General features: G+C 40.8%; 1 protein-coding gene across 3 annotated transcripts in view; it reads left to right on the forward strand.

The window, feature by feature from the left end:
* Window positions 1-14504, forward strand: part of AGBL1 (AGBL carboxypeptidase 1) — a 909156-nt gene that overhangs the window by 871155 nt on the left and 23497 nt on the right. Inside the window, exon 23 of one of the 3 annotated variants that reach the window (XM_043922374.1) lies at window positions 8548-8632. The exons of the other annotated variants lie outside the window; for them this stretch is intronic. Within the exon in view, the coding sequence (XP_043778309.1) occupies window positions 8548-8599 (52 nt within the window). The 3' untranslated portion in view covers window positions 8600-8632. Of the gene's footprint in view, window positions 1-8547; window positions 8633-14504 lie in introns of those variants that run through there. 3 annotated transcript variants of the gene reach the window in all.

The raw sequence follows: 14504 nt of genomic DNA on the forward strand, positions 1-14504 counted from the left end.
CTAGAAAGGGCAAACTGTCTCTTTCCTAGAGCAGAAAACAGTTCCCAGATTTCAATACAGAGCTCTATATCTCAGCCCACAAATTATCATGTGATGAAACCCTGGAGAAAGAATGAATATGGGCTCTTGTGTATAGGGTGTGCTCTTGTGATTGGGGTTTTATTCTAGAGCAGAGTTTGGCAAGCTTGTTCTGTAAGTCAATGTCTCTGGCTTATTTTGTATCAAAATGTTTTTATTGATGTGTAGTTGATTTAAAAAAAACTATACATTTGTGTTGATTTATGGTACAACTAAGCTATTGTGCTAGTTTCAGGGGTACAGCATAGGGATTTGCGTATTTTTGCAGATTATATTTGATTATAGGTTATTGCAAGATAGTCTGTATAATTTCCTATACTATATAGAGAATCCCTATTACTTATCTATGTTATGTATAATATTGTGTATCTGATAACGCCATACGCTTAATTAGTCTCTTCTCCTCCTCCCTTTCCTCATTGGTAACCATAAATTTGTTTTCTATGTCTCTGAATCTGTTTCTGTTTTGCATGTAGATTCATTTATATTATTTTTTAGATTCCACGTATAAGCGATGTCATATAACATTTCTCTTTCTCGTGTGACTTACTTCACTGAATATGATATCCTCTAGGTGCATCCATATTGCTGAAAATGGCAACATATTCTTTTTTACAGCTGTGTAGTATTTCATTGTGTATATACCACATCTTTTTTTGGATTGACACATATACACTATGGGAGAAGGCAATGGCACCCCACTCCAGTACTCTTGCCTGGATAATCCCATGGACAGAGGAGCCTGGTAGGCTGTAGTCCATGGGGCCACTAAGATTTGGACACAACTGAGTGGCCTCACTTCCACTTTTCACTTTCATGCATTGGAGAAGGAACTGGCAACCCACTCCAGTGTTCTTGCCTGGAGAATCCCAGGGATGGGGGAGCCTGGTGGGCTGCCATCTACAGGGTCGCACAGAGTCGGGCATGGCTGAAGCGACTTAGCAGCAGCAGCAGCATATACGCTATTGATTCTATGTATATAGTAGATAACTAATGGGAACTTGGTGGCTCAGACAGTGAAGAATCTGTCTGCAATGCAAGAGACCCAGGTTTGATCCCTGGGTTAGGAAGATCTCCTGGAGAAGGGAATGACAACCCACTCTAGTATTCTTGCCTAAAGAATTCCATGGACAGAGGAGCCTGGCAGGCTATAGTCCACAGGGTTGCAAAGAGTCAGACACGACTGAGTGACTAACACATTCACATTCACAATGAGAACCTGCTGAGAATTACAGGGAACTCTCCTCAGTGCTCTGTGGTGAACTAAATGTGAAATAAATCCAAGAAACAGGAGATATATGTTTATGTATAGTGGAGTCACTGTCCCGTATTGTCAAAACTAATACAACACTGTCAAACAACTATATTATTTTGTTTTAAAATTTATTGCTTTGCATAAGCTCTCTCAGAACTATTCAACTCTGTTATTATAACCAACAAGCAACCACAGACAACGCCAATACATAGAAAGTGCTCCATAAATGTTAACTAATAAGCCCATTTTGTTGGGATATCCTACTCATTCTTTTCCTGAATCTCCATCCTTGGTCTCCCATCAACAACCTCCATAGCTCTGTTTATCAGGAGAAGATTGTCACCTCTGTAACAAGGTGTTGTCAGCCCACTGGACCTCTCAGTTTGGGGGCAGCCTCTGAGATGGATGTTTGAATCCCAGGACCTTTAGCAGGCATCTCCCCGAACCCCCAAAGAGCCACCTTGCTGCTTCAGTTCACAGTAGTCCCACAGGTTGTGACAGGTGGACAAAGGAGGCAGGGACAGAGTCTTTTGTCCAGCATCATGAAGAACAGAAGGCTATCTGCAAGGCTCAGGAGGGGAGGGTGCAGCCAGAGAGTATGTCTGGCAGGAGACAGCTTCCTTGTCCTTCCTGGCCCCATTCATCCTGTCTTATCCCCTCCTGGAGCAGGGCCCCTTCCTCTTGTTTTACAAAATGAGTGATTTTTAATGATGTCAATCTTGTTGCCCTGACCAGTATCAAGGTGGGCTTGAGGTAGGTCTGACTTCACCAGACCCCTGATGTGCTCTCCTCTAATTTTTAAAGAGCCACTCAGGGGTCATTTGGCCACCCACCCCATATAGTCTTACCTGCTGAGTGTACAGTCTTAGGTGCCTGCTTCAGTTTTGGCTCCAGGGAAGGTGCTGTCTGGGGCTTGTACTGAGACCATTTGGCTCCTCATCTCTCAGGTGAGACATGTCCTTCTCCAGCTTCTCCTTGGCCGCTTGCTAATTTCACTGATGAACCAAAGCATCCGTTTTTAATCTCGTCAAATCAATTACAAATGTTACAGGTTGCAATTACCCAAGGAACTCCAGAAAACTAATTAATACTCAATCTCCACAATAAATTACCCCTTTCCTTTGGCCTTATGTTCCAGAAAACACTTCTCTGAGGATGCCGAGAAGGAGCTTTTCTCAGGTCTGCCAGGAATAATTGAGAAGATGTTCTTTATTTGGCTCTGCTGTATTGTTTTCAGGGCTTTCCAGGTGACTCAGTGGCAAAGAATCTGCCTGCCAATGCAGAAGATGCAGGACACGCAGGTCCAATCCCTGGGTCAGGAAGATCCCCTGGAGGAGGAAATGGGAACCCACTCCAGTATTCTTGCCTGGGAAATTCCATGGACAGAAGAGCTTGGCTGGCTGCAGTCCATGGGATTGCAAAGAGTGGACACGACGTAGTGACTGAGTACACACGTGTGTTTCCAGGTGTTTGTCAGAGGGGGCCCGAGGAGTGGCTCTGTATGGCAACCACATTGCCTTTTACACTTTGGGGGGAGTTACCATGTGATCCACAAGCTTGGACTGTCCTTCCACCTCAGGGAGGAACTTCAGCTTACTTGGGAAAAATCTGGAGAGGAGGCAACAGAAAGCAAACATCAGATGCAGGGGGATTCTAGAAGGAAAAGTAGAGCAGCATGGTTTACTTGGTCCTGGCAGTGGTCAATCTCCTTCATCAAGGGAGCTTATCAGAGAAATTAAAAACATAATTTTTTTGTTTCTTTTTCCCAGTAACAACAAGCAAAGGAACCTCCGAGTTTGCTTAATCTCAGCTTTGGTACCAATAAAGGCTTTTCTTGTTGAAGGAATATTGGAAAACAGACTCTAGAAGAGTTTTCTTGGTGTCTCAGACATAAAGAATCTGCCTGCAATGCAGCAGGAGACCTGGGTTTGATCCCTGGATTGGGAAGATCCTATGGAGAAGGGAATGGTTACCCATTCCAGCATTCTTGCCTGGAGAATTCCATAAACAGTGGAGCCTGGTGGGTTATAGTCCATGGGGTCGCAAAGAGTTGGACACGACTGAGCAACTAATAGGACTATATCAATAGTAAAAACAGATCAGCCCATTTATAGCACTCACATCCTCCCAGCAGAAGACCCTCCACCTGGAACTGCTGTTCATGGGAATTTTTACTCAAAATTGTTACTATAAATATCAGGATAAAAGAAGAAATGGGATAGCAAAGTTGTAACCATTCCAAGCAGAGTATCAGAAGATAGAGAACTTTAGGAATGATTTTGGTGTGTCAGGAGGATTAAGGATGGGTGAAAGTGAAAGTCGCTCAGTCATGTTCAAATCTTTGTGACCCCACAGACTATACAGTCCATGGAATTCTCCAGGCCAGGATACTGGAGTGGGTAGCCTTTCCCTTCTCCAGGGGATCTTCCCAACCCAGGGACAGAACCCAGGTCTCCCACATTGCAGGCAGATTCTTTACCAGCTGAGCCGCAAGGGAAGCCCAAGAATACTGGAGTAGGTAGCCTATCCCTTCTCCAGTGGATCTTCCGGGCCCAGGAATTGAACCAGGGTCTCCTGCACTGCAGGCAGATTCTTTACCAATGGAGCTATCAGGGAAGTCCAAGGATGGCTGACGGGAGGCCAAAGTTCTCGGACTCTGAGCAGTAGTGAGAAATTTCCTCTTCAGGGAACCCTAGGAATGGTGGTTGGTTGTCTGTGTTTTTGAGTCCACAAGTGGTGTGTATGTGTGTGTGCAGGGAACACCAACAGCAAGTAGAGCAGGTAAGACCCTTCCAACACAGCCTATGCTGCCCGTTCCCCATCAGGGCCTGCATCCTTCTTGCTACGTTTGCACAGTGAACTGCAGTCTCCCCTCCAAGGGGCAGGGCAGAGGCAGAGAGAGACGGTGTGTGCTTCATCCCAGACCTGGCAGCTGGCACTGAGCCTGGCTCCTGGTAGGAGCCGATTAACATCTGCTGAGTGGATGGACTACACCCCACGCTGCTGAGCATGAGGACCCCGAGGGTGTGTGGCAGGCAGGCTCCCGGGGTCCCTTCCTCACCAGCAGTGCGGCCTTCAATTACGCAAATTCGGGAATCTGGGTTTTGTCACTTTTTCTTTGCCTATTTACTTTTTAAGACACAAAGGTATTTCTTGAATTAACGTGGACTCAGACATGGAATATAGGAGAAACTCTCTAGAAAGAGGAAGCGAATCTCTTGTCAGATAATTCTTTTTTGGGAGGAACCTTAGCTCAGATGATGTTCCCAGCTTCTTTGACTACAAGTCTCAGCATTATCCTGATAATTCTCGCTTCTCACCTCTACTTGGTCATCTTGTTAGTTCAGTGTGCAGAGTTCTCTAATCGCTTGCTTAGAAAACTACTTTTTATTGTTTCTTTACAAAGTTGTGTCAGTTTCTTCTGTACAGCGAAGTGAATCAGCTGTATGTGTGCATCCATCCCCTCTTTTCTGGACTTCCTTCCTGTTGGGTCACCACCGAGCAACGAGTAGGGTTCCCTGTGCTGTACATCAGGTTCTGATAGCTATCTATTTTATACATGGTATCAATGATGTAAACATGTCAATCCCAACCTCCCAATTCATCCCACCCTCCCTGTCTCCCTTAGTATCCATATGTTTGTTTTATTAACACATGTATGTGGAAACTAGGAAAAAACAGTGTCGATGATCTTCCTTGTAAAGCAGAAATAGAGACACAGATGCAGACGTGACTTTTACTGAAGCAGTCATTCTTTTTCCCCTGGATCACTGCAAGAATACTCAAAATCATCTTCTTGTTTCATTTCCCCAACTCCATGCTACTCACCTCTTCAAGGTGACCTTTCAATAGAATCTAATAGCATTAAGTTCAAACATATGAACTGGCCAAGACTGGACTTCTTTTGACCTTCAAGAAATAGCACTTTAATACAATTCAAACAGATGCCATTATCTAGCTCACAAATCTTTATTGGCATCCTGTGAACAGGAGTTTTTTGAGAGGAATCGGCTATACTTCATTTGTTAATCACTATCCCAGAAGTAAATAAGCCTGAGTGATACCCCAGAACCTCATTTTCCGGAGGTACTCTTTGCTAGATAACAGACAGCGAAGAACAGCCATTTACCATTTGGTTACAATGTTCAAGTCAAATCATAAAATATACCCATGTCCATATTTAATGCCTTGCTGTATTAGCATCTGAACTGTAGCCTTTCTGATGTCTGTGTACAATGTCTCCTGGTGTAGAACTATCAGCAAAACCTCAGGATGCACCCTGACACTACTGATTATTAGCTGAGTGACCCTGGGCAAATCCCCTAACCTGTTCATCCTTCTCGGAAAAATTAAGCATATGAATAGCACTTAGCCCACTGGGATTTTGTGAAACTTAGAGGAACAGTGTATATAATGTGTTAAGTATTACCTATGAAGCAGTCCATGATGTTGGCACCTACTAAGTGCTCCATAATATTGACCCATCATTACTTCTCTCCATCAACGCAAAACAAGTTCTTTAAGAATCAGGCTTCTCTTGGACCCTGATGATATTCTACAGTTAAATAGCAACTCTGTGGGGGCATTTGCTCTAAGTCTTGCTAAGTCTGAGTTCATGTAATTTACATGTACCCAATGGGAATCTCCCTTACCCTCCTTTTCTTACCTATTCTTTATGTAAATGTGCCTCCATTTTTCTTATATTTACTTAGTTTGCATGGAGAAATTTAAAATAGGTTTTTTTTTTAATTTGAGTGATTATTGCCAGGAATGTGAATTCCAAAATGAATTAAGTCAAAGAGTTAAGGTGCTTTGTAGTTAGATTTTGCTTCATCTGACAAGAAAATATTAGTATTGTGCTGTTTTTAAATAGCACAGATAATTATCCCCTCATTAATGATGTCAAATATTATTTAACACATTGCTCCAATTAATTATGTTTTTTTTTAAATTAAACAGCTAATCTCTAACAAGTTATGTTTAAATAATTATATCTAATGCTAATGGGATAGAGTGCATTCCAGCATCTTCTTTATAAACACAAAATGAAATTAAGGCTGGTTTGTTTTCCTTGGCTGAGCAGATCCTAACTTCATGTCCCACCATTAGCTACACACAGTTTATGCTTCCATGCACGTGGGCATGCTAAGTTGCTTCAGTTCAGTCACTCAGTCATGTCTGACTCTTTGAAACCTCAGGAACCACAGCATCCCAGGCTTTCCTGTCCTTCAGCAACTCCTGGAGTCCACCCAAACCCATGTCCATTGAGTTAGTGATGCCTTCCAACCATCTCATCCTCTGTTGTCCCCTTCTCCTCCTGCCCCCAATCCCTCCCAGCATCAGGGTCTTTTCAAATGAGTCAGCTCTTCACATCAGGTGGCCAAAGTATTGGAGTTGCAGCTTCAGCATCAGTCCTTCCAATGAACACCCAGGACTGATCTCCTTTGGGATGGACTGGTTGGATCTCCTTGCAGTCCAAGGGACTCTCAAGAGTCTTCTCCAACACCACAGTTCAAAAGCATCAATTCTTTGGCACTCAGCTTTCTTTATAGTTCAACTCTCACATCCATACATGACCACTGGAAAAACCATAGCCTTGACAAGAAGGACCTTTGTTGACAAACCTTTGTTGACAAAGTCTCTGCTTTTAAATATGCTGTCTAGGTTGATCAAAACTTTCCTTCCAAGCAGTAAACGTCTTTTAATTTCATGGTTGCAATCACCATCTTCAGTGATTTTGGAGTCCAGAAAAATAAAGTCAGCCACTGTTTCCACTGTTTCCCCATCTATTTGTCATGAAGTGATGGGACCAGATGCCATGATCTTAGTTTTCTGAATGTTGACTTTTAAGCCAACTTTTCCACTCTCCTCTTTCACTTTCATCAAGAGGCTCTTTAGTTGCTTCAGTCATGTCCAACTCTTCACCCCATGAGCTATAGCCTGCCAGGCTTCTCTGTCCTTGAGATTCTCCAGGCAAGAGCACTGGAGTCCTTTGCTATTTCCTTCTCCAGGGATCTTCCTGACCCAGGAATCGAACCTGTGTCTCCTGTATTAGCAGCCCAATTCTTGACTATTAGTGTCATGCTTCCAAGTCTAAAAAGCTCACTGTTGCCATGTGGACTGTGTTCTTCCAGGATTTTTTATCTGTTACTGTTCATCCTGGGGTGTCCTTTCCACTAGTCTTAGCCCAGATCAAAGCTCATACATTCCCTGTTTGAGGACACCTCCCCAGCCCCTCCAACTGAATCACTTGTTTCATTCTGAGCTCCCAGTCTGCACTGCCCACTCTTCTGGTAGAATGTTCAGTGAACTACACTGGTACTGATCTCTGAGTATGTCTGTCCCCCAATCCCCCCACCCCCCCCCGGCTCTTCCGTATTCCTTTCTACATCAACAGCCCTCAGTACATGGAAAGTGGATGAAAACTGGATTTTCTTTACTTTTCTCCTCTAAATCAGTAAATAGATAAATGAAGAGAAGAACATTCATAGATGATCAATAAATGATTATTGAATGAAGGAGTGGATTAAATGAGTTAGTAAGAATCTTCATGAGTCTGGGATGTGCATGGCTTAAGGCACAAGAAAGATCAGAGACAGAATATTTATATTTTGAAATCAGAAGTGAAAAACAAAGTATAAAGCAATATTGTGGAGTTAAATGAGGTAATTTATTTAAAGTCTCTAGCCACACAATTCGCAGTAAGCTTTCTGCAGCAGATGCATTTTATTGTGCTTCTTATTGTTACTGCCATGTTACTCAGTAATTAGTAAATGGAAAAAGCTACCTAATGTAGCAGATGCTACCGGCTGCTGTTAAAGCACCTATTTGCTGCTATTTTCATTTATATTAAAGACACTTTTAAAAATAATTTACAGTGATAAAAACAGAGTTTAATGTATAATAGTTTCTATTAATATATATGAACTAAATGTATAGTGTTATATAATCTGTAAAATAACTGTACATGTATATAGAAACTATCGTTTGTTTTAATTCTTATAATACGGTGCCATGGCTCTGTTAAGTCGTACTTACTTACTTCTGCCTTAGGTCAAATTGCTGTGGCATCTTTATGTCATATCAAATGGTATTATAGTACACTGCATAATTGTTTTATCATGATGCTTATAACAAACTATCCCAGCCCCTCCTAGAAGGATATTTATTTTTTGATTCTTTGTAACAAACTCTCTCTCATCTGCCTCTGACAGGATATTTGCAGTCTTTTATGTCCTGTCGCAGTCTCCCTGGTGGCTCAGATGATGAAGAATCTGCCTACAATGCAGAAGATGTGGGTTTGATGCCTGGGTTGGGAAGATTCCTTGAGAAGGGAATTCCCTCCTCAGTTATGATCCTCAGAGGCTGTCTTTACTGAATTCAGATTTTGATACTTTTTTAAAAGGCCATAATTGTCCCTTACAATTATACTTTTTTTTTTCACGAGCCCAACTCAAGCAGTGACTAGTTAATTGTTTAAATCAAAATATGTCCTTGAAGGTCAACAGTCATGTTTATAGCAAAATTGATTCTACTGTTAATAACCTATTAATTAAGTTCCCTTAGAACTGAGTGTGGGATAAATTAAAATTGACTTGTTGGAGTTAGGGTAACCTCCCTCGGAATGTACTGAACAGTTTTCTCTCCCATGTTTTATGAAAAGACTTGATTTCTCTGTAGTCTGTACAACATGAGAGTCTATTTTCAATACTTCACATCTCTTCAAATGTCGCGTGTTGATTATTTATCTGTTGTTGTTTAGTTTCTAAGTTGTGTCGAACTCTTTTGTGACTCCATGGACTGTAGCCCACCAGGCTCCTCTGTCCATAGAATTTTCCAGGTAACAATACTGTAGTAAGTTACCATTTCCTACTCCAGGGGATCTTCCTGACCCAGGGATTGAACCCACGTCCCCTGCACTGACTGGCAAGTTCTTTACCACTGAGCCACCTGGGAAGCCAGATTATTTATCTACTTCATGGCAAAAAGGATCACCACTCTCTGCAACATTTAGTCACTAATAAACATAACTACTTCATTCTTATAAGAAACTATACTTAACCAGAGTTTTCCCCCAGAGGTGTTGTCATTCAGTCACTCAGTCATGCCTGACTCTTTGCAACCCCGTGGACTGCAGCATGCCATGCTTCCCTGTCCTTTACTATCTCCCGAAGTCTGCTCAGACTCATGTCTGTTGAGTCAATGATGCCATCATGGCCATTCTGGTGGCTATCATGTAACTTAAATGTCATGAAAACGTGCGTGATAAAAGTGATAATCCATAGATTAAATGTGCTACTCTTAACCAAAAATAGAATAACATCCACCAAATGGCAGGTTTTGCCCCCAATTTGGTGGTAGGTGGTGTAGGATATAGATTTATGTCCTGAAATCAAGAGCCATCTGGTTTTCTTCCCACAACTGAGATAGGAATTCATTGCTCTCTAAACTCCTTGGAATCCCTGGGTGTTTCAGAAGGCAAGGAGATTTGATTTTGTTCTTACAACAAAAAGGCCTGTGTAAAGAATTCTTTTAGTCTGTGTAACAATAGCAACACAAAATCATTTTATCTGAAACCTGAGAGTCTGATAGAAACATAGAATTTGGGAGAAGGTTTCCAAGATAACAAAACAGAGTCTTTAAATAGCAATGCTGATTTTGTTTTTTCTCCAACTTCTTACCTCGCCCCCATCCTGCAAATTTTCAATATTTAGCCATTTTTGCCTTTTTCATCTTAGTTGTAAGCATCTTATTCTAGCACTTCTTATTTTCCCAAGATAGAGAACACCAGTATCTGCCTATGGCAAGCAAACTAGAATCTCACCTAAGACCACTGATTAACTTGAAGTTTTAGCAAATGTTCTTGTAAAGAAATGGCCCGTTCTAGCACTGTCTCTTCTGTAGTTTCAACATTTAAAGTATGAATTCTCTTGAACACCTCACCTCTTCAATTTCTGTGTGTAGCCAGTAAAAATCAGCAGAGACATAGGAATAACCCTAATCTGCAGGCAGAGTGTGTTTTTCTTACATTAAAAAAAAGTGAGATTTTCTGTCATTTCTTAATTTAGTGTGTGATTTGAGCATTTTTTTTAATGTATGAGGTAGGGGCTAATAATGATGAGAGTTACAAGGTAATCTGAAACATGTTTCTGATCTGTAAGGGAAAATGCAGTGAATAAATGCATTCAAACCCACCAGGTATTTATTTCTATCCTGCATAATCATGGACTTTTTTTTTTTTTATAAAAGAAAGAACATGTGGGCTTGGTCTTAAGACAAGTGGGGGTTTCAGTTACCAGCAGTGAGAAGCAGAGCATTGCAGGCAGAGTCAGGATGAGTCAAGTCAGAGAAACAGCAAAGTCCTGAGTATGTGAAGAGAGGTGAAAGACCAAGTGGCCTTTAATGGATGGATCATGTAGGAGAATAGAGTTGAAAAACGTGGATGAAGAAATAAGTAAAGCTCAGATAGAAGCTCCTTTTTCTCCCTAAATATGTGATATCAAGCCTCTGTGATAGAAAATGGCATAGACCAAAACTCTATTAAGTGAAGGGGTGGGGAAAGCAACCAGGCTTGCTGAAAACTCAACAAGCGTCCATTGTGAAATGTCTTTGCTTAAAATATGTGTTTAAGTACTGTAGGATCTAGAAAGAATGGTACAGATGAATCTATTTGCATTGGAAGGCAGAGTCTTAACCACTGGATGACCAGGGAAGTCCTTAAGATGAACCTATTTGTAAAGCAGAAACAGAGACACAGACAGAGCAAACATTTGGATTCCAAGGGGGAAGGGGCATGGGAGGAACGGGGAGGTGGAGATTGACACACACACCCTACTCTGTATAAAATAGGGAACGAATGAGGACCTCCTGGATGGCACAGGGGCTTCCACTCAGTGCTCTGCAGTGACTCACATGGGGAGGAAATCCAAACAGGAGGGGCTGCATGTATGCATGTGTGTGTGTGTGTGTGCATGTTGTATACATCTAAAGGCTTTCCTGGTGGTGCTAGTGGTAAAGAATCTGCCTGCCAATGCAGGAGACACAAGTTCAATCCCTGTGTTAGGAAGATCCCCTGGAGAAGGAAATGGCAACCCACTCCAGTGTTCTTGCCTGGAAAATCCCATGGACAGAGGAGCCTGGTGGGCTACAGTCCATGGGGTCACAAAAGTGTTGGACACAACTTAGTGACTAAACAACAATAGCAAATATATGTATACCTGTGTGGGTGTCTGCATATCTGTGTGTGTATATATCTAGCTTATTCACTTTGCTATACAGCAGAAAATAGCACAACATTGTAAAGCAACTATATTCCAATACAGACTGAAAAGAAAAAATACCGGTTCTCAGTAAATTTAAACTTTATGTGAAGATCCTGCTGCATAAAAGCTATTTATTAAAATAAATATAAATAACAAGTTACATCTCTGGAAAGTATATATGTCTACATATCTATCTATATATCTATCTAACTCGATTCTTACTTTTAAATATTTTCATCATTCAAACCACAGTAAATGCTTCTTTATTGCACTACCTTTGACGTATGATATTGTACAAATTTAAGGGGTAGAACTTGTTAATTTGATACATTTATATATTGTCATGTGATTCAAACACCTCCTTCAATGCTTTCCTACCTAATCATTTAAAGCCACTATCTCCCTGGAGCACTCCATTCTGCTGTGTCCTCATATTAGGTTTTCAATTCCTAAAGTGTCCAGTCATTCTGCATCTGGAGAGAAGGAAGTGTTTGTAGAAATGATAGTACAGCGTGAATCACAGCTATACACGTCCCTTTCAACACAGTTCCTATGAACACCAGTTCTCGACAATGGACTCTACAACTGCTGTTTCCTTTACTTTGAATTCCCTGACTTTGTTCCAGTCTATCACTGTAGACTCTTCTAGCTAGAGCTCAGACAATTCAGACTAGGGACCTCATAAGATACAGTGAGTTTTAGGAAGCTCTTTATAATATCAAAGGACTTTTATAAATCTCCAGTTGAGTTAGCATGAATGGGGAAAAGAAAGAAAACATTTCTCTTTTCAGGATAAAGGGGTCTCAACAGAGAGACAGGTTTACAAGGATGTACGCAAACCTCAGCAAGAGTTCATTTTCCTCCCATTTACACTAAACTCTCTGGGGAAGAATGGGAAGACAATGAAAAAAAGAAGACCTAGGGTTACAACCTTTCACCACCCTTACTGCCTCTGCATGAGAAAGGCCGGACACATCTCTGTGAGAACCTCCAGGTCCGCGCTGCATGCATGCTAAGTCACTTCAGTCCTTTCCGACTCTTTGGGACTCTATGGACTGTAGCCTGCAAGGCACCTCAGTCCATGGGGTTCTCCAGACAAGAATGCTGGAGAGGGTTTCCATCCCCCTCTCCAGGTTCAGGAAAGAGGAATTTTTTTTTTCTCTGGGCCCAGGGAGGTACAGAACTTCAATTCCTGGGCCCAGCGGGAGAAGGAAGTATCATGATTCATGAATCATTCTACCGCCAGTGGCCAGTCAGCTTGGGGATACTTCGTGTAGAAGGGCTGGGCTGTCCAGTTGAAACTAAATATTCAGGAGACTGAAATTGGCTATCAAAGCAAAGTAGAAATAGAGACTCAGATGTAGAGAACAAATGTTATGGACAGCAAGAGGGGAAAGGGAGTGGGATGAATTGGGAGATTGGAATTGACATATATATATATATATAGATATATGTATAAAATAGATAACTCACGAATACCTACTGGATGCAAAAATAAATATATAAATTTAAAAAAACAACAATAAAACCAACCCATCTAAAATATAGAGCTAAAATTGATTATGTATTTACATATTTTCTGAGGTAGAGTAGAACTTCTAACCAGCTCTCTTGTCACTTTTGCTTTATCACAGGACAAGCAGAACTCCCACTAGAATTTAAGCTTGTATTTACATTTTAAAGATAGTATTAATGCTGAAATTCAGAGTTGCTGGCTTTTTATAAGTTCCATCAACTTATAGATGTCAGTGATTTGAGGAGAGAGGATAGCAAACCAAGAAGATCTAGATACAAAATGAATTTTCTGGGGATGGGAGAGGGTGGGGTGGTCCTAAATTTCAGTAACAGATTTTTCCAGTGACTTCTCTGGGGTCACCAGATAGCGTTGGACATTAATCATCTGTTTCCTTACCCTTCCGTTCCTTCAGAGTGCTCATGGCCTCAGTCTGCTTCAGAACTAGCATTTGCTGTGTGCACCTCCAGCACTATTATTTGCGTATCTTTTGTGAGCCATTCTGAGTCAAAACTGTTCACCAGAACATAAAATCATGTCAGAAAGAGAAAACTGTGGAGAAGTTAAAAAATGGATACTTTCTGAAATAAGGAAAGCTCAGAATATCAAGCTATATTCACTGGCTGAGCAATAGATGGTTTTCATTCCTGGAGGGAGACTAATATATAAACATTTATAACATAAAGAGTTCTATAACAAGTAAGTGCAGAGTGGTACTTAAAGGAAATATATCTATAAACTGTGAGTCAGAAAATAAATGCATACATTATTTATCTTTTAACTTTTTGAAGGATCAAAACTCATGACCATAGTTTATTTTTCTTTATTTTTCGACCATAGTTTAAATTGTCTTAATTTGTTTTGCTGTCATGAGAAATCACTCCTGACCTTTCCCATCACACATAGTGCTCTTTATGTTGATTACTATATATGCAGTAACCAAATTTATTTCTTTGTGGTGTCATATAAGAAACGAAAGTTCTTTTAATATAAAATTGAAGTGGTGATACCACTTAGCATGGAAAAGTGTATCAAAGTTAACCAAAAATTTAAGTGTTTTCAATAAACATTCATTTCTTTCAAATTTTCTGATTTCTTTTGGGGCAATGAGAAAGTGTTCTTTTACAAGTTTTTGAAAGGTGAAGATGAGTTTTACAACATTGTAGCTGACTGAGACAGAACCACAGTTTGTCTAGTGTCAGAGTAAGATGTTCTAGTTTCTGATACTTTGAAATTTATATTGTACCATGTGTTCCACTGTTCAAGGGAATGTATCAAATGGTAAAATATTTTAGCTGTACCAAGTTATGCTGTAGCTAAAAGTGATGACCTTCAGGTTTAATAGAATGGACTTTCAAAGGACCATTGGAGCCATTCATTGTGAAAACATAGTGAG

This window comes from Cervus elaphus, chromosome 13 (assembly GCF_910594005.1).
Source record: "Cervus elaphus chromosome 13, mCerEla1.1, whole genome shotgun sequence".
NCBI lineage: Eukaryota > Metazoa > Chordata > Mammalia > Artiodactyla > Cervidae > Cervus > Cervus elaphus.